Source organism: Pezoporus flaviventris, unplaced genomic scaffold (genome assembly GCF_033815535.1).
Source record: "Pezoporus flaviventris isolate CSIRO_AGI_PZ_B2104156 unplaced genomic scaffold, CSIRO_AGI_Pfla_v1 ptg000023l, whole genome shotgun sequence".
In the NCBI taxonomy this organism is placed as follows: Eukaryota; Metazoa; Chordata; class Aves; order Psittaciformes; family Psittacidae; genus Pezoporus; species Pezoporus flaviventris.
This window is the reverse complement of record NW_026892571.1, coordinates 8,040,790-8,062,154: the sequence shown is the minus strand read 5'-3', so window position 1 is coordinate 8,062,154 and position 21,365 is coordinate 8,040,790. Positions and strand designations below refer to the sequence as shown.

Genomic DNA, 21,365 nt, shown 5'->3' with positions numbered 1-21,365 from the left:
ATTTCAAATGCATCTGCAAAGCTTATTGCATTATGCATGAAACGCAGTCAGAAATTAAGTATGTGGATAAAAAGCAACATTTTGACTTGAAGAGTCAATCGCACGATGAAAGCCTGTCTCTACATACTGCAGAGTCTGAACCTGGAGGCAGTATGTGAGCATACACACAACTCCCTGAAAGCAACAAGGCAGTGTGTATGCCTGGCAAATCCCACTGCAGGCTCAGGACTATTCTCTCCAACTTGAAGAGTATATACATATAGTATATGCTCAAAATGAAGTAAAAAAATTGGCCTATTAGTTCCCAGAACTGATTTCTTCCTATCACTGTCATTCACTGTCAAACAGGGAAAAAAAAACAACACAGAAACTTGTAAAAAAAAAAAAAAAAATTACTTTTTTAAAGCAAGAACAAAAAAAAAAAAAACCCATAGAAAATATTTAATGAAAAATATTTTAAGAACTATCTTAAAATATTGCCAAAAGAATACTTAAATGGGGAAAAAGTACCTGCCTGAAAAAATCCTTTACTATTTGGAAGATACTTGAATTCTAGTTTCTTTCAGAGATTTGTAGAGATATGCAGATGAGAGGTAGCGTAGATATAACAGATGTGGCTTTTACTTCATGAAATACTTTGTCAAACAGTGCTGAGGATCTAACTTAAGAAAAAGTCATCAGAATTTTACTCTTTTTATACTATTCTTGAGATTTTCTTTTTTCCTTACAGAAAAAAGTTGCACAATAGAGTAAATGACAAACTCCCCTTTACCTGTAAAATTCTACTTTCTGTCTATTCTATGTTGCCTATATGAGTAAAGCTCTATGGAGTGAAAAAAACCTTCTTTTATTCCAGAAAGTTTTCTAAAGCAAACCTGAAATTTGTTTGTTTTTCAGTGGAAATCACCCTAAAGCAGGAAACATTCAAGAGTGTAATCAAACTCTTAAACTAATGGCCACTTTTTTTTTTTCCCTATTTAAAACAGGGCATTAATGAAAACAAAATAAAAAGTGAAATGGTATTGCCTAACCCAGACTGAGAAAATACCCTGACAGCTTCTTGTACTGAAATATATATGCTTGGCTCTTTACTGTTGAAAGAGGTATGATACCTTTAATCAAACTGGACATAAGGTGTTAAGCATAACAACAGTAGCAAGCACAACACTGGAAAGATTGCAGACTTGCAAGAAATCACACAACTCCATGTATTTCAGACTAAGGTATGTACTATAACCAACAACATTCATTTGCACAGTACAGATACGTGTGTGCACATGTATGCACACACACAGACTTTTACATACATGTAGCCTTCCCTCTCCTAGGTGCTGTATTTTATACTGCTCTCCAGCTCTCCTCACCCTAGAAAAGTAGGGCACAATTGCAGCCACCTAGAGAACTGATTTTGGCACTTTGGACCGATGATCTCCTTTCCCCAACACAAACCAGCAGCATATCTACCCGTTCAAACTTGATGCATTTTTACAACATTGCTACATTCCTCTACTTATCACAACTGCAGCTGTTGTGACTGTGAACATATGTTCTCTCTTTAAAAATCCTAACAAAACTAGTGCTTTTTGCTTCAGCTTCTGTGCAAATACCCAACCCTAATATTACCAGTCAAAGGCTTAGTTCTTTCAATAAGTATCAGGAAGTACCTGAATATGGTTGGGAAACCTCTGACCATCATCATCTTGGAAAGATGATAGGCACTACTTGTTTTCAAGTTTACACATTTAAAAGGTAAAGTGTGTATGTTTCATAAGCATTATAACAACTTAGTACACTCTCTTAAGTGTAGATGCACGACTTGGATATGCAGTTTCCCAGGGAATGGTATGTACTTCTGCTGAAACTAGAACTTGTTTCTCAAATGCCGCTCTATAATTTTTACCTCTAAACTCAAATGGCCATTAAAAAAAAAAAGAAAAAGGAAAAAAAAGGAGTGAGGGACAATGAGAGAGAAGTGATTGTCAAAATCCAATCTGCCTTCACACTCACAATGCACTTATATTTTGGTACGGGGATATGTCCATACTTCAACTTGACGTTATTTAAGATTTAGCAGATACAACCAAAACATTATAAAAACACACCATAGAGTGGGCCAGCAACTAAGGTGTTTTAAAATAACTTTTTGTCCTGAATAGAATTTTTCTAAGTCCCACTTTTGGCTGTACAACCGATTTGAAGAGAAATCCAGTTCTTGCTTCCTGTGTGGCTTTGTTTCTTAGTTCACATAGTAAAGCCAATAGACAATATTGAAGAAGGAAAAAACAACAGGGAAGAATATGCGCGACCATCGATCTATGGCATTTACATCAGTCAAGTCAGGGATGGTAATTTTCAGTTGAGATGCACGTCTCCGTAGCCTACTTTTCTTCTGTGCCACATGTCGCTCCAGGGCATTGCGACCAAAGCTGTGTCTGGGTAAGCCAGCTTTCCGGTACTGGATGCTTGAAGTGTCATACGCCAGCATAGTGCTTCTAGGGTCCCCAAGCCCCATCACCGCCTCGGAGGCAGCCATCTCATTTTTAATTTCAAGTGTGCTCAACAAAATATTTTCATGTGGATCCATCTGTAAAAAATAAAAAAGAAGACTTAGCAAGAGAGAAAGGAAGCCAAATCAGCTACAAACTGAAGCCATGCTGAGGAGAGCTAGACCTAACATTACTAATTTATTGGACATCAGCCTGTCTGAAAGACTTTAAGCATAGCTCTGACTATTTATTGTTTATATTTATTTGTGAACCCAAGAAACAGTAAGGCCAGTATAGCATAATGGAATAAATAGTATTTCCCAGTGCGTAGGAGCAATACCTGGAAAAGAAGCACAATGCTCAGCTTGAAAGTGGGATTCTGCCACTGGATAGGAAACCCTGGACAAATATTGAACTTTTATGGGGTGTCAGAGAGAAACCAAATGAAAAGGGCCTGCTCTGCTTTGGCTTTTCTTCTTTCAAACGAAAGCTTCTGCTCTGACAAAAACTTCAGGTATTTGCAAGGTCTCTGCCTCTGTAAAATGAGGCTCTGAGCACTGCATAAAAGAATGCGAATTTTCAGTTCCTATATCCCAAACAGGACTGCCGGTTACTTGGGGAAATGCAGCCAAACTATACCTATGAGGAAATTCCATTCCCCAGTGCTAATGAATTTCATAAATATAGTTCATGCTGTGGAAATCTGAATGCTGGAATAGCAGGGATCTGCAATTTCAAGCAAAGAAAATAACATACAGAGTGTAATCACGTCAAATGTACATTGAACAGTTGTTTCAATGGGTAGTTTTAGCTACGGTATATTTATTTTTAAAGGCAGTTCAGTGAGATAGAAATATTAATACGAAGTTATAAAGAAACCCTTCAGACAAATAAGAGGATTTCAAAGACGAGGAACTAATTTCTGCTCTTAGGCAACCTGGAGCAGATCTGAAGTATGGTAGGAGAACTTCAAAATAATCCATTTCTAGGAAACAAAAGTAAGGCTATTGAAGAAACTGTAATTCGCCTCCCACTTTTGTCTAAGTATGCATTTTAAATTGTATGATTACAGGGCAAAATTAAAGTACTTTAGAAAAAATAATAGCTAATGAGCAGCTAAATAAGTTCACTGACTTAGTGATGGTAGTGCAGATATGCTCCAGGACAAATAAGTGATGAAACTGTTCCAGAGCTCCTTTAAGAATAACTCAGCCACATTATTAATTTATCATGTACATAATACATACAGTGATTATTACTGAATGCACAAACTGTGACTTTTGTTGATTTCTAAACAATAATATAGCATCAGTCTATTCTGTAATATTTAGAAGGCAGCAGCAGGTACCCCGCTGCACTACCCAATATAGCACTGTATTTACCATTATGTTAAGAAAAAAACCCTTTCTAATATTTTACATGGCTCTATAAGAGAACTTGGTAGAATACAGTTTTTAGTAGCATCCACTGTACGGTATTATGAACAGGAAAGTCAGATACTTACAAAAGTTCTTTGAACCTACTGAAACGCTGTCATTTGAGTGATTACATCTGTTCAAGTGATGCATAGAAACTAGCATTGCCCAGATGCCAGATTTCCCCCGTTCTTGTTTTTTCTCCTCGATATATGTGAGTTTGCACCCCTCTAGTTTCATTATATTTTAGGTTTAGATTAAATTAAGTGTCTCAATGTGAAGCAGCTCAAATCATCTATTTTTGCATGCTTTCCATCACAGCCATATGAAATCTTTGAATTTTCTATGGTGTTAGGGAAATCAGTCTTTTCTGAGAAGCATTGGAAAAATGGAAAAGTTGAGCTGGAACTCAAGAAAAATTCCTTTAACAGCTTTGTAGCACAATATTAAGCATGGTGAGGAAACACTGTGTTCTAGCCAGGAAGGCCATCAAATCGTTTCTCCTCTGCCTTAGACAAAACTAAGGCAAAACCAGTATTTTGCTATTATAATACAAACCTTTCAAATGCATCTATAAAAATTCTAAAGAGAACTTTTGAACATTTCCTTCTAGTAAGTGTAGTTATTTAGAAAATTCTTATGTGTTTTGGGGGTAAGACAAAACTGTCTTTCAGTTTTGTTATACAATCTCAGACAGATTATAAGACTTTCAGTATTCTGGCATTTGGCATTCATTCATCCCAAGAACATCTAAAAACAACGGGGAAGTGTTTTACAAGAGGGGTGCAAAGCCATTTAGAAAGTACATTTTCCATAGTTTCACAAAGCCTTAAGAAAAGAATAGAAACTTCAGTTCCAATGACATGAGGGGGAGTTTGACATACCATCCACTAATGCAGTGGTTTTACCCCATAGACCACAGCCTGGGTTATTTTCACCTCAATGTTGTGCATTCTATGATACTGTTATGGGTAAGATTTTAGTGCCAACAAATTTGTTCACATCTTAAATCTTCTTAGGCTGAATCTATTTCGAGTATCTTATCCTTTTGATCTGCAATGATACTAGACATTTTAGGCTTTTTATACTGATATACTTTCTATGTAACACAAATACAAGAAAAGTTATTTTAGCCTATTGGAGTTAGATCCAGGCATGTTTTAGTGACATGGTATTACTCCTCCATTTAACTTTTTGTTTTGATTCGTCATTTCTGTTCTCATTCTAGTATGTTTCTTCACACAGGAAAATGCTACAGGTATCTGGTAATCTTGGCAGTAGTTAGTTAAGTTTAATGATGCTGGGCAAAAAAAACATTTAGAAATATTCTAAACTGTCTTCTAGGGCAAAGTGTCGTTTTCTGCATATATCACACTGATAACAGAGCTGGAGCACAGCATTTTTCAATATTCCAAGAATTTTTCAGAACAATGCAAAATACAGTAAAAATTAGTGATGGGCGAACCTTCAAGTGTTAGAATAGCCAGGTAAGCACCACAAAGTTCAGGTGCTTCCCAAGCACTAATTTAACCCTCTTGTACCTGGAACAGTGGATTAACCATAACAAGAACAGCATTTTCATGGTATTTTGAATTCCCAGTGTGGAGGACTCCCAAAGTTCCAATCCAGAAATACCAATGAATACGAAAAGGGAGAAAGAAACAAACAACAACATCAAAACCCAGAGAGAAATCAACTTAACTGGTCAACCTTTGACAAAAGGTTCCTTTTCAGATTAGAGAGAGCTGGGAGTGTTATTTCCACCAAGTAGGTTCGCCCAACTCTAAATCAAACATGCTTTTGTAACTAAATGAAGCCTGAGATAGAATGATAATGAATTACGTTAATTGTACACAGCACCGCCCCATTCAAAAGGATCCCAAAGCGCTTTACAACCATTAGAAAGAAGAGCCACTTCCCAGTGAAGCACAATCACCTCTCAGGTGAAATGTGGTGACTGACAGTGCAGAACAGTACACTATTTTTTAGTCAAGGAAATGGAGAATGCTGTAGCCAATTGAAACTATGGGGTGGGTGAGTGGTGGTGGGGAATGTTAGGTAAGCAAAACAGTTACAGAAATTGATATTTGGCCACGTGCTTGGGGTTGAGATGACCACACTATTAAAAAAGTGCCATGGGATCTTTAATGACCATAAGTGGTCAGGACCTGAATTTTAAGTCTCTGAGGATAAAAACATTAGAAAACAATGAAAGATACCTTTGTTGAATACATTTCTGGACAATGATATGTGCCAATTATTCTTCTGTCCTGTAAGTTAATAAAATCAAGACCAGTTTCCTTAGAGATAAGGCAGCTATTATCTTTCATTTAAAATTAAAGCACTCTAGGGTAATAATAGGACAACTAATTAAAAGATATAAGGACCTCTAAGCCAACAATTAGCCTATGTATATTCTGGCTTCAGAGGTGCTATTACTGCCTTGCTCTGCTCCTCAAGGTAACATAACATTGTGATGTAAATGTATTTTTTCCAACTGGTCACTTGACCAAGGAAGATATGATGATATGAAAACAATTGTTAAAATTATTCTGGGGGAAAAGTAAGTGCAAAAGTGATTTCAAAAGGAGGTGGAAGAAGGTTAAAAAGATCTCCCGGTGCTGAAGGATTGTTCAACCATAGAACTAGACTCTTTATGGTGAACAGGAGAGTTCAAACTCAATGGAGAAATTCCCAGGGACAAGAAACGATGAGAGGATGAAGATGAAGAAAAAGCAGCAGCAAGTACCATGGAAATAAAAAGTGGAAGCAGAAGCGGAAGAAAAATGACCCAGAGTTCAATAACCATGCAAGAGGGTGGTGGTTTTTCTAAAATCAATCTTATAGGTGGATGGCAAAATATATGGTGGGAATGATATTCACTTCTAGGTCCAGGTCCACTGGAAGAAAAGCTGACTCTGGAGCCTTGAAAGGGGCCATGACCTTTTTGATGGCCTCAAACAAAGGGAACACAGAAGAAAGCGTAGAAATGTTACCATAATACATTCTTCCTGCTACCTAGAAACTCCAAAATGATGGCTTTTTTGAGGAATTCCTCTTACACTAATACATTAGAAACTGTAAAATACAAGGAAATTATAGCTCACACACACATACATGCACATTACACATGCACATTAGAAATCCTCCAAGGATGACCAGATCTCTGAAACTATTAACATGGAGTAAATCAGCATCTTGGTGATTATGCTTTACTATTACACTCAAACAGCTTTATAGTAGGAGGGAAATCTATATTGATGAAAAGATACGTTATTGACACTGTCTTCATATACCATTCGTTTTCACCTATAACCTTCAGCTACAGGCAGGTACTGATGGCTCATACTATGTCAGAATGGCTCAGAAACCATGGATAAAACAGACAGCAGGGCTGGAATTTCTGTTAGAATAACCTTGTGAAACAAACCAGTTGTAAATTCAAAACAAATATCCTTTTGTAAAGTAGGGCTGCCAGTAGCCAAAAGCAAAATACGGTGAGCTAATCCATAAGGGAGAACAGAAGTAGACAGTTTATTACAAATAATAACACCTGAGCTTAGGTCTCATCATTTATAGGTCCTGTGAACAGAAATTCTTATGAACTGAAGATGGAAACACATTCCTCTCGCAATGAAGACCAAATGACATGCCTAGACACTTAATTTAATTTGTTAAGACATAAACACCTCAGTACCATCTATAGCATAATTTCCTGCCTCTTAGCAGCTGAGGTTTTTTGGAAAACCAGTAACATCCCATTCCTGACCAATCACAGTAGCTACAGCAAGCTTAGGTAAAAGTACAAAGTGCATGTAATAGGGATCTGCCACCTTATCAGCAAGTTTTACTTGATTAGAAACCACTTATCTCCAGAGATTTCACTGACTGCACAGGGTAATGTGTGGTAGGTAGACAGTGCTGTAAAAGCTGATGCTAAGTGTACTCTGGAAAAAAAAAAGAATTAATAGTTTTCAAATGGCATCTGTCTAAAGCTACGTAGACATTTTTGACATAATAACCGAGTCTGCTGAGATGAAGCTGTATGAACTCATAAAGCACAAGTGACTAACACTTCAAAACATCCATACTTGAAACAGTGCCCTTAAGAACATGTTTCCATTGTCTGTATAAAATTGAATTTATTGACAGCATTGCACTAACTGTTTATGAATCCATATTAGCATGCATTGGCTTGGATTTCATTATGTGCCTAAGATTTGGATCAGACTATAAAATGTGCAGTTAAAGGACAGTAAAATTAGGTTGACTTATACACATATAAGAAAGTATTCAATTTGTACATGTCTAAATGGATGCCCAGTTCTACATCAGTAACATTTTGTTTTGAATACTGCTAGATAGGTTATTCCTGGGTTATTTGGACTGTTCTACTCATTAACATTGCTCAATCTTTACCTTCATGTAGGACAAGCACTCTCTGTAGCATGCATCATGTCTGTCCTGGGAATTAGAATGTTTCCACTGTTGGTGGGAGACAGATTTTGAGAAAAAACTATTCCTGAAATACTGGGAAAGAGTCTTTAAATATGTTCTAACACAACAGTTTGGGTGGCTGTTGAAAGTATTAACTTGATTTGGTCTAGGTAAGCTTACAGCCTAAAGAGCAAAGAACAATTAAGGTAAAGCATTATATTTAATAGTTACCAATACTCTAAAGATGGGCAAAAAACTGTAAAGGAGAGACTTGAAATCTGTATCCTCCTTCTTACCAGTTTGGGATACTATAATTCTGATTATGTAAACACTTCTGCTATGAATTTTGGATCACCTGAAGTCAAATTCTTCTAAATTGCAAAAAGAAACCAAACATGACCATTTTAGACACTATAAATAAAGCAGAGGTTGAAAACCAGTCATCTTCTACATTATAATAATATTTTTATCACTTAGTGCCACCCTAGCCTACACAGCCCAGTGATCTCAAGATTCATGAGCACAGCTAGGTTACATCTAGCACATAAAATTTAGAGTTACAAATTATTTTTTGCATGGAAATTGGCTGACTCATGGCCATTCAATTAAACCTTGGCAAACTCGTTAGAGCTTATCTGCTTTGGGAAATCAGTTCACCAAATTCACTAGCCAGATGGCTTCTGGACTGCAGCTACATACATTTCTTCTACTTCACTGTATGTGATTTGCCTTACCTCCCTACAATTTGAAATAATGATATAAACTGCATTAATGGAATTTTTTCTTGCAACCGAAAGTGTATTTAATTCAGGGTCACAGGTGGATGCAGGTTTATTGATGCACTACAAAAGCAAAAGGGATAATATGCTTTAAAGAAATAGAGTGTACACACACTGGTCTTACATTAATTAAACATGGCATTCAAAGGAGCACAGCTGCAGAAAGAAAAACCTCACGCAGTTGACTTGACCTTTATTCAGATGTCATGTGGAATCCCACTACAGATCGTGGAAATAAATCACCTTCTGACTGCTTCTGCAAAATGCTGCGGGCTAAAACTGGAACTTCCTCAAATTTCACTCCTATTAAACCTCTGGTTTCAACAAAACCCAAAAAGGCTGGCCAAGTGCTCTGTGCATTGCTGATTCTTTCATATGCTAGGTGTTCCTTGACAACGTATGAATGTAAATTTAGGAGAAAGGCTGAGCTTTTATAATCCATGCCTATTTTTATTACATGTCCTTCAATAAACTTCTGTGTAAGGAACACCTTCTGACCCTGAATCAAGAGAATCAGTCCTGTAGTGCAAACTAAAGGAAAAGTCTCCTTGATGAATCCTTTCACTGAAATCTGGACAGTGGCAGTATTAGCTCCAGCAATACAGAGCAGTGAGGATCTGAGATTTTAGACTGACATTTTAAAACCTTCATGTTTCCTTAGTGTTTTAATATCCTGTTCAATTTAGTAACTGATTCTGTGCATATAACCATTTTAAAAATCCTCTTTTTTTCCTGTAAGTTTTTACATCTTGTTCTAAACATTTTTTACATGCTTAGTCATGTTTTATACTAGAAGTACCTCTACTGCATAGGGTAAAAGGTGCAGTTCTATGTAACAAATACTGCCTGGTTTCAGGTACCTTTGCAATAATTTTTCCTCACTAGAGGTGCATTACATGATTTCTTCAGATAAAAATGAGCAAATATAGCTGTGAACTGAAAAAGCCAGAGGCAAGCCAGCAGCAAATCAGAGGCGAAATTAAGGCATCAGCCAAGCCTAAGCTAATGAGCATTGCTTCGGAGTGAGGTACATTATTTCAGGCCTGCAGCCATGCTAATGCATCTTTACACCTTAGTCTGAAAATTGAGGAGAGCGACCTTGTCTGTTTACAGAACAAAAACTATCATAGGTTGGCCTGCAAAGGGTCACGTATATATGTGTATGTATCTCCATGGATTCACATCGGCTCAGGTGACCACACTCCATCTAATTTCACCCCTTTTATGAAAAAGCAACATCTGTGTTTATGATAGCGAAAAAATGCACAGCCTCTTCCACAGCCCACTCTTCACTTATTCACTAATAGAGTGATGAAAGTAAGTCTGGAAGCTGCCATGGAAATGGCAGCTACCAAAGCAATACCTGAGTTGGTTCTGTGCCATTTCCAAGTGTGCTACTGTAATGGACGGCACTGTTGACACAATGGAACAGCATTCAGTCTTCGTGTGCAAACAGCACGTGCATGAGCCAGTGAATCTGAAAATGTGCATTTGGAGAAGGAAGATGCTGTGGTAGCCCCATTTCCTTGCTGGATTATACAGTGGCCAGAAACTGTCCATCCTCAGCCAGCCCTTTTGTGTCAGCAACTGGCATAATAGTTAGGCACAATCAAGTGTGAAATAGTGAATTGCATGGTCTTGTTTGTCTTAAAACTCTGACAATGCAGTGGAATTTTCTGAAAATGAAAGCTCTGAGGACAACTATTAAACTTTTGTGATTAAACCTGGTCAGACTTTTCCTTGGGCAAAAATCTGTACGGAAAAGACTCAGCAGGGACAACTTGAAGGGGAAGAAAGTTACCACATTAAGTGCAACTGAGGGCAGGTTAAGCTCCTACTGGCTCTTTCCTTGCCATCTCATCTCTGTTAGCAGCTGTGTGCTAACTTGGGTACAACAACAGTGGGTCAGGAGGGCAATGAATTGCAAGCCCGTATTTATTTAAAACTTCTTAGCTCTCTAAGCCCCACATTCATTCTTCACAAGAACATTTCTATTGTTATTCAAATCTGGTACTGTGCCATTTAATCTCATCATCATATCGAAGTTCCAAATTCTTTGCTTGGCACCCAAATTTCTCATAGAAAAACACTGTTAGTCTGACAATTTGACTTGTTTGTGACTTGACACTAATAGCAATGCATTGTAACTTTCAGGTGTGCTGTCTGAACACCTTACGTAATACATACACTACTGAGTGAAGAATTGCCCAGTGTTTTAAAAATACACTCAGTATATTTAGAAAAAGTCTGTGTTCAGGAAAAAAAAACAAACCTTATCTGAACACACAGAGGTTAGCAATGTCAGTTCACATTTATTTAAAGAGAAAAAGACTGCATAAATCTGTATAACCAGTTTTATGAAGTGTTGCATAATATGCTGACATTTTTCCCCTCTTTTCCAGAGGGAAATTGCTTTATTAATGCTCACAGTAACAACAGCATGATTGCAAAATTAGAGAGCTTTATTTATGTGACTTATGTTACCATATGTTCCAGGTATATAGGCTGTGCACTTACAATGTCTCTGTGCATTAAGTTAGGTTGGATATATCTTCGATTCAATTATTACTACAACTGTATGCATTCTAAAACTATATTCACTGATGCATTTACATTATGCAAAACATAATGCTACTTCTGTGAAGTGGTAAATCAAATTACTTCTGAAGAATATAACAAACACATTTTTTATAAAAAATATTAATTTGCAATAATTAACTGTTCTAAACCTGGCTGACCTAACTATAAAGAAAATTCAGAAACAATTTAAACACACCTAAATAACATGCATGTAAGAGTCAGAAAGTTAGGATTAGAATTGGAAGGCAAGATGCAGCAAATCATTATGTAGTAATGCCTATATAAGGTCTGATATCTGGGTTGAAAAAACACAAGTATCACATCCTTTTTCTAGCCAGTATCCTGCTATGGAAACCTTAGCGATGTCTCAGAAAAGACTGACAAGGTGCTCCATCAAGGGATGGATCTAGAGCTCTTCAACAAGAACCTTGATATAAAAACTGGTCAATACTTACAGGGATTATTATCTCTGCTACCTGACACACTTCCAGTCTGTCTTGCTTTGGAAGAGGATGGCATACAGCTGCTTTTCCATTATGATCACCCCTTGTCAAACATACAAACGGCAAGATGCAAGAACTACTTCTTTACAGAGGAAGAATCAGGCTTTCATAAAGCCCAGTACATTTACCATGGTCTTTAGAGTGACAGCTATATTTTCCATTAAATTAGCATATAGCTGTAATGGAGGTTTTCTGATTTATCCAGAATAACAAATACACAGATATCATTGATATTGAAAAGGATTTCCACCTTCCTTACGCCTCCAAAGAAGGCAATTAATGTATGTAGTAGTCTGGATCAAATGAGTTAGACAAGCAACTGTGTGAAAAAACAGCCAAAAAATCTAAAAGATGTAACGGCAGCATATGCAGCAGGGAGACTGGGAATTTAGTAATACAGGAAAATATAAAGAGAATTCAGAGCTTGAGAAGTAATCTGTCTGAAAATCTGGAACAACACAAAGACTAGAAGATGCACCAGACACATCACAGCAACCAGCGTCAGCAAGCCCATCTAAGCCACAGTTCCAAGATGGAAACATCCAAGGTAAAATTAGTAGATCCAACAATGTAAGAGAAAATGTAAAAATCAAACCTAAATATTTTGGCTACTGGATTCTGGATGAAACTTACAGGAAATAAATGAGTACTGAGAGAGCACCAAGAAGTTCCATATTTGAACTGTGATAACAGAAATTAAGTATATTGAAATGGCTGGGGGTTTACCTCAGAAATTATTCGCAGTTGTACCAGCCTCTAGATTGAGATCCCGGTTAGGCTAATCATCTCCTTGAACACAAAGCCAGGCTTCATAAAGAAGAAAACTTGACAGGTTATACCACAGTAGCTTGTTTCTCTCCCCCTGCCCTCTTGCCTCCCAAGGAGAAACAGAAACCAAAATTACAATTACAATGAAAGAAGCTTCTTAGAGGCTTCGAGACCAAATCCTTCCAAACCATTTTTCTGTAATTCCAGAATTAACAGATGAAATCTAGGCATTTCACTAAAGCCTTTGATACGTTATCTTAAAACTATTGAGATGGTATGTCCAGGATATATGTACAATTACTCACAGGAAGACAGTTAGCTGAATGATATGGTGAAGCCAGAGGTTAGAATTTGGCCCTATTTTTTAACATATCTGATAACCAGCTGGAAGAAGAACAGACAATAATTTAGTGTCCTAAGCACAGGAAAAGATAGCATGAAACATGCCTACAAATGATCAAAAGGATGCTGACAACCACCAACATTCCTTTTTAGTACAGAAAAGTTGACAGAATAAAACTGCGTAACAATGGGTTATATATACTACACATACAACAGTCCTAGTTTACCTATCCTTATCTATATGCTTGCAGTGTTATGCCATTTAGAACAGAAGAAATTCAAAGTCTTCAGACTATAAAGACAATAAAGACATTTGAAGAAAAAGTGTAAGGTAAGACAATAATAGTCTTGGAAAGAGAGGTGAGGAAATTATGTGAATGCTATATCAAATACATGACTGATGTCTAGAGTAGGAAGAAAGCCCGTGATTTATCTGTAAACAACAATACATCTGTTTACAGAGAGAAGAGGCAAAAGATGCTGAGTTAGACTAAAGGAATGAACCGCTGAATGCAGCCTGGGAAGCTTCAAGAGTGAAACGATCACACACACAGCCATTTTAACCTGAAGTCACTGCAAAGAAAATTAATCAAGTCCAATTTGATTTAACAAGTCTGTGATAACATATCTGCTGGTAACTGAGTCTGAAACTTCCTTGAGTTTTGGGTCCTTAAATTTCTCCATGATTTTATTACTTGGGTTTCAGAATTCAAGAAGCAAATCAGGCCAAATCCTTTCCCTTCCTTCCATTATTCCAAACAGAGCCAACAACCTTTGAAAATGAGGGAGTATATGAAGTTACGATCTTCTGTGATGACTCACACCAGATACAAGGAAGAAATTTTTTACTGTAAGAGTGGTGAAACGGTGGAACACGTTGCCCAGAGAGGTGGTAGATGTTCCATCCCTGGAAACATTCAAGGTCAGGTTGGATGGGGATCTGAGTGACCTGAGCTAGTTGAAAATGTCCCTGCTTACTGCAGGGAGATTGGTCTAGATGACCTTAAAAATCCCTTCCAATCCAAACCATACCATGATTTACAAAAAAAAACGCAAAACAAAACTAAAATGACCATACTGGGCATATGATATATGGAATCTAAAGAAAGATCTGGCCACAGTTTCATCTGGAATAACTCAGGGGAAGTTCTGCAGTCAGCATGGCTGTGTTTGCTCAAATGGAAGAAACAGGACATTCTCCTTCTGCATCACCAGATCTCCAAGGGATTACACTGAATTCAGCAGATACCGCAGTCATGGAAGAACAGCTTCTGTTGTGCTTCTGTTCTGTTTTATAGGCTGTTTAGCATCTTCTGAATAACACTGACCAAAAATAGAGAGATTACCAATGCCTGTACCTGCCCTGAAATCTCTCAACACCAGAGAAGTCGACAGCATAAATAGAGACTGCATTAACTCCTACTTCAATTTTGCAAGTACCTGCGGATGCAAGGATTAACCAGCACTTCTCACCACCTTTTGTTCAAGAAGTTGTAAGAGGCTGTTACAAAATAAGGTGCTGGAATCTGAAGAAATCTATTATAGATTTGCTGACCTATAATGTATAAACAAAGATGTTGCACTATAAGCAGCAATTCCAGTAAGTGTTTATTCACCTTTCCACCTTTTTTACAATGTCTATGCAATAACAGAGCTGTACAGAAGTTTTCATCCTCATGTTTTGAGGTTTATTACTCATGCCATTAATCTTTTCTCACATGGCCTTTGATTCTGATAAATTCATAAAATTCCACATAGTGATATAAAAGGAATCTTGTAGTATCACAAAAAACACTTATACTTCATAAAATTAATCCTTCAGTGTTAGATCTTAATTAGAGATGAAGTATTTGGTTGGTCCCATTTCTAAAGCACTTAGGGTTTTATGGAAACCTGCATCTGAACCAAATTCAGCATTTCAGGCCCATTTCTGCTTCTTGTACATTAAAATAATTATATGCAATATTTGTCCCCCTTTCATAGACAAAAGACTGAGGTCCATTAAGTATGAATCTGTTTTCTTGCTGCTGGTCAAACGGTAAGAATAGCTGTCAGCTCTTGCCTCCTCCCCAGAGCAGTCTATGCGCACTAAGACAGGTTCTCTGATCATTGTTCTCTCATCCTCTCCTATTTGATTCTCTATCTATTGTTTAAGGGATTACAAACCTGATTATTAGATCAGAGTCTACCTGGATATCAGAGCAGAACTGCCCTAGACTATGAACCATGCTGGCCTGGTATACAAACAAACGGCTCAGTATAAAAAAATTCAAACGATGTGAAGTTGTTCCAAGAACACTTTGGTTAATCCTGTAGGCTGGTGAGGTTTTGCAACAGTTACTGGAATTATTTTACTCTGCTGACTGGATTGGATTAGTGCGCTAGTTAGGGCTTTCAGATTCTAGTTCATGACTAGTGATTTGCCACTAGGCTTTGGCTATTCTGTTACATGGCTGAAAGAGATATTGTATGAATAAGTATATAGAAAATATAAATGAAATGGTATACAAAAAATGTACCTCAGCTACTGGTGACACCCTGACACCTGTGGACCTTAAATTTCCATTGATGTGAGAGGAAAGACTTCAGGTAAATGCAGATCTAGTTTCATAAACTACCGACAGAGTTTCTTACTTAATAGCCTTGATTGTTTAAAGGAATACTGCTTTAAAAAAATAAACTTTACAAATTAAATTAAAGCTTGCAGCATTTTTTACATTGCTGAAAAATCACCAACAGACAGAAAAAAATTTTAGTGTCTTCATGAAGTTTACAATGGTAAATGATGATCTATGGTACCAGAACATCAAAATTAATCTCATCATTATGCATTTGCCTTCATTCATTAAAACATGTTTCTCTCAAATTAAAAAGAAAATAAATTAATGGATGAGTGAGATGTGAGCCATGACAATATAATCCTTTATCTCAAAAGACTATAAATTATAACCTATAAAACTGTTTTATGCTATCAACATGTGATGGATTATTGCTGTTCCAGCAAAAATGGAACAAAATGTTTCTATCTGCAGGCACACTGTGGTAATGTAGAAGTTCTGAAAAAACATGAGAAATTCCACTAGTAGAGCTGTATGAAACTTAGGTTTCCTCTTCACAAATAATTACTTGTAATCATTTGGTTTCTTTCTGATTCAGATTTTTTCTTTTAATTCTGAGTTGTTTTGTTCCCATTGGAGTAATCACGTTGAATTATAAATTCAAAAACCTTTCCATGCCAAAAAAACCCAACAAAACAAACAAAATAAATTAACTTTATTTAACTCTCCAATTTTGCCTGTATGTGAAAGATAATACATTTCACACTGAGTACATTTTAGCAGTCAGCCCAGATTTGCCACTGTGTGCAACTCATCCAAGATGGTCAAAGTGAAAAATGACAAGTGCTTTATAAGTGCTCCATTGTCATTAAGCATAATGGATACTTTTTCCAAAAGTGTTTTTCTTGGCAAGTGTATTTTCTGCCTCAATTCTCAATCCCCAGGGAACCATTTTTAGATTTAAAATTAAGTGCACAGCACATTGATGTTTTGTTTCTGTCCTGGGTTCAGCAGTAGCAGTCATTTTTCTCCTTCTTAGTAGCTGGTGCAGTGCTGTGTTTTTGACTTTCAGCCTGGGAACAGTGTTGATAACACCGATGTTTTTAGTTACTGCTCAAACGTTTAGACTGACCAAGGACTTTCTGAGTCTCATGCTCTGCCAGGGAGGAGGGGAAGCTGTGAGGAAGCAGAGACAGAACGCCTGACCCAAACTGGCCAAAGAGGTATTCCATACCACAGCATGTCATGCCCAGGGGGTAAACTGGGAGTTGCCCGGAAGGGCTACTTCACTGCTTGGTCGGGCTGGGTATTGACGGGTGGTATTGCATTCTGTTCCCTTGTTGTTTCCCTTATCATTATTATTATTGGTGGTAGCAGTAGTGGTTTGTGTTATACCTTAGTTACTGGACTGCTCTTATCTCAACCTGTGGGAGTTACATTCTTTTGATTCTCCTCCCTGTCCCTCTGGGAGAGGGGGGAAAGAAGGGAGGGAGGGAGTGAGCGGGCTGCGTGGATCTGAGTTACTGACTGCACTTAAACCACTACAATCCTGGGACATTATACATTGAAAATATGCAAACTTTTCAAGCTTTAAACACTTCCGTAGCAAATATTTCTTATCCATCTGAAAGATTTATGAAGTAGGTTAAATTTATTTCCAATGTTCCATACAGCTCTTACTAGAATATCTGCTATAGCCATCATTTTGGATTTGTTCCTCTGGAAACAGATCAGACATATTTAACTCTACATCCTGACTGAAAAAAAACATCTTACAATAAAGTTTAACTGAGTTCATGCTTTAGAAAAAAAGTAATTCTGTTTTCCAGGCTAGAGGGCAGCATTCATTGCTGAGGTGGCTAAGTACACTGCTCAGCAGAGCTAAAACAAGATAATAATCCCACTCTATTCATTTTCTACAAGAAATTATATTTTAAGGCTCTGTCTGGCAGAAGTGAAATGCTGCCTTCCAGGGGCAATGCTAAAAACACATCCCTGTTTCAGTTTACCTTATTGACATCCATCCGCAGCTTCTCATTGTTGGCACTGGCAGCTTTTTCTGCAGCTTTCTTTTGGCGCTGTGGTCCCCTGCCAAAGAAGATGTAGTTGACCAATGCATACTCCAGGAGAGCCATGAAAACGAAGACAAAACATCCCATAAGATACATGTCAATGGCTTTCACATATGGAATTTTGGGAAGAGTCTCTCGAAGATGGGTGTTAATTGTTGTCATTGTGAGCACAGTTGTGATTCCTGAAAAAAAAAAAAAAAAGGACATGTCTATTGACTGAATTAAATTTTGTAGTACAATAGTTCATAATATTCAAATGCTTAAGTTGAAAAATTCAATTTTTTTTTTCTGCTAGATAAAAGCCCACCTCCAACCTCTAATATTCAACAACCTCCAACCACGACAGTTCCTTATCTTTGTCTTTAATATTTTGTACAGCAAAGAAAATTACAGCTCTAAATAACTGTGTTCAATAAGACAAATGGTAGTTGGATTCTACAAGTATGTTTTTAACCAGCTGAACTGTAAGCTTTAATGAGTCTCTGCTATGAATTAGCAGCCTAGAGTCACTGTTATCTTGCTTTCCACCAGCATTTTTAGAATGTCTGCGGTCCTGAAATCTTATAGGAAAATCTACACAGGACTGGTAAAACTCAGACAGTGTTCTATAAAGTTAAAATGTCAAATTCTCAATTTTATCTTTTAAAGTAATTCATTTATTTTATCTATATGAGACCTGTACTGGCAGGAATTGGTCTGATTTATACAAAATTTGGTAATAGATACTCATTTAGTTGCAACATGCTTGGATCTTCTGATGAGGACATAAACAAGCACACATGGGATCAGTGATAAGAGTATTCTACAGTTTAATTAGGGAAATGGTTTCCTTTTAGAATGCAAGGTAACAGTATGGAAAGAAAGCCCTCAACTTGAGGAGAAGTTAGCTATACACCCCTAGTAAAACTTTATTTAATTCATAACTGAGAGGAAAAGCAATTTATAACCCATAACACAGTATTGAATGTGTATTCTGGACTGCCATGAGAAAAAGCAAACTAAATGCATTCTCTTTGGAGAAAAAAACAAGCAGTAAACCAACAAAAAATGTTGAGACAATTAGGCTAATTCTGGTTACAATGATTATACAGTTAGCTAATTCAGACATGAAGTCACTTTAATTTTTATTTAAATTGTGATGATTTAAATCCTGATTCAAATAATACAAAGCTTAACAAGCCAGACACAAAAAGATCTAAGATTTATTTTTCAAATCATATACTATCCACTAAGCCAGAAGTAAGAAAAAGCATTCAGTTAATGCACACTGGGTGCCATGTGTAAAAATGCCTACCTAAAGCAACTCTTGCAGCTGAAGCATCATAATTAATCCAGAAGGAAACCCAGGACAGGATAGTGATCAGAATAGAAGGCATGTAGGTCTGCAGAATGAAGTAACCAATGTTTCTCTTAAGTTTAAAGCTCAGAGACAGCCTTGGGTAGGCACCTAAAAGAGAATATTTGGTACGGCCATAATTTACTTGTATAAAGTCTGAAAAAATTCTTCTGTCATTTTGATTTGATTGTTTCATGCAACATAAGAGTACACAGACAGTTGAAAAATCCAGAATAATCAGCTGCAGAATTTCTAGCAAGAACTGGGATTAAATAATCTTTTATTCTAAGGATACAAGTATGCTCCAGATGTGTTTCTGCTGGTAACCATAATATTCAACAACAATCAAAATACATTTTGGAGCACCAAAGCATACCACTGTTTTTCAGTGCCAAGCAGCAGTATGCCTACTTCAGTGTAACCCTTATTCCAACCTTCTCTCCAAGCAACACAACACTTGCCCTTTGTCGCTGAACACCATAAATATTTTGGTGTATGAAACTCCTGTTGAAATGAGCACCTAAAGATCACTATCCAAGTCCTGTTTCTGCTTGGTTTTCAAGAATTTGGGATCCTCCTATACTCCCTTCAAAGACGATTTTTATCTATACCTAGAAAGTGAGTTTTGAAGATTAATTTTTTTTTTTTAAACACACCTAGCATCTTTCTCAAGGAGGTAGAGAACATCACATAATAACAGCCCAACCCAGCTCTGGTCTCCCTTGAATAATTTATCATGTCACTGAAAAGTTCTACTTGTTCTTGTTGCTTGCTTTGCTGTTTTTTGTGGGTTTTTGTTTTGTGGTTTCATTGCTTTTTTTTTTTGTTTTTTATTTTGTTTTGATGAAATCCAATCAACTTTCTACTCCTTCTCACAAAGCATGTTCTCAGCCTTCAGAAAGTCGGATGCTTGCTTGCTTGCCTAGGCTAAACTACAAATCCTGTCAAAGATTTTAAAGGGTTTACAGTAAAGACAAGTAATCAGTCTAATACAACCACACAAGCAACACCTAGAAATAGTAAGAGATATGTTCCTAAATTTCCTACAGGTTGGGTCACTTCTTGTTGGGGTTAGGGCACTGAATGGTAGAAGAGGCTTAATTAGTTTTCATAGGAAAACAGAAAATACAGCTTACTTGACTGAACCTAACATGACAGACTACTGTATTCTTTTCATATGCTAATGGGTGATGCCTTACAGTATGAAGCTGTAATAAAAACTGCTCCTTTCAAAATTCACAGTTGCTGCCCTAATTTATTTCTGTTTCTAAGATTTTTTTCTCAGATCCTGAACTCATGTTAATAATTAACTCATTTCTGAAAGTCTTCCCAGTCAACTCCCCTTTTAGCTTCCCCTCCACAAACCTGTAGAGAAAACAACATTCTTGGTGATAAGCTTGTAGTCTACAATGGAGAACTGTGGCAGTTCAATCTTTGTCACTCCTGTGACTGCATTATCACCCCCACGCCAGTAAAATTCAATGTCATCTGTTGTATAGCCATCTATAAAAACAGGAGTAAACAGTTAAGATATACATATCTTCTGAATTCATGAAATAACTTCAAATATATTTCTAAAAATAAACCATTTATAACATAAAAGATAAAAGCATTCAGAGACAGCTGATTTGAAATATAATTTTGAATGGAAATCCTTTTAAAAATATAACAATATGTTAATAAAGCAAACCTTTAAAAACAAATTAGGGCTACACACGTCCCATATATAGATAGCAACTGCAGATTTGACTTAAGGTAACTTCTAATTCCAAGGCTGGATAAAACAGTGCAGGTTTGCTGTAATTTCAGCCCCTAGGCTGAAACATAAGCACTGGTACCAGAAAGATGACCAGGTCACCGAGAGTTGCCTGAAAGAGATGCTTTTCTGTCTTGTGCATCATGATCAGCAAAGGAAAGAGGACAGTGAGAGTTATACAGGTAAGAGAGAGGTTCAGTGTACAGTTATCTTATGATATTTACTCTGTATGCTATGTAGTTTATACTCAGACTATAGATGCAAAGGACAAACTCTAGTTTAAACCCATTAGACTTCCCTTGTAAACCCAGCATCATTCTTTTACTGAAAATG

The 21,365-nt window shown here is 36.9% G+C and overlaps 1 protein-coding gene across 3 annotated transcripts in view; it reads right to left on the bottom strand.

Moving 5' to 3' along the window:
• Positions 1-453: 453 nt before the first annotated feature.
• GABRB2 (gamma-aminobutyric acid type A receptor subunit beta2) overlaps positions 454-21,365 on the bottom strand; it is a 154,065-nt gene continuing 133,153 nt past the window's right edge. For 2 of the 3 annotated variants that reach the window (XM_061456579.1, XM_061456580.1), the window contains 5 exons: positions 20,642-20,779; positions 19,235-19,387; positions 17,878-18,122; positions 6,121-6,171; positions 454-2,584 (listed from right to left, as the gene is read on the bottom strand). In XM_061456579.1, coding sequence (XP_061312563.1) covers positions 2,237-2,584; positions 6,121-6,171; positions 17,878-18,122; positions 19,235-19,387; positions 20,642-20,779 — 935 coding nt within the window. In that variant the 3' untranslated portion in view covers positions 454-2,236. The remainder of the gene's footprint in view (positions 2,585-6,120; positions 6,172-17,877; positions 18,123-19,234; positions 19,388-20,641; positions 20,780-21,365) is intronic. The other variant, XM_061456582.1, reaches the window with a different exon arrangement.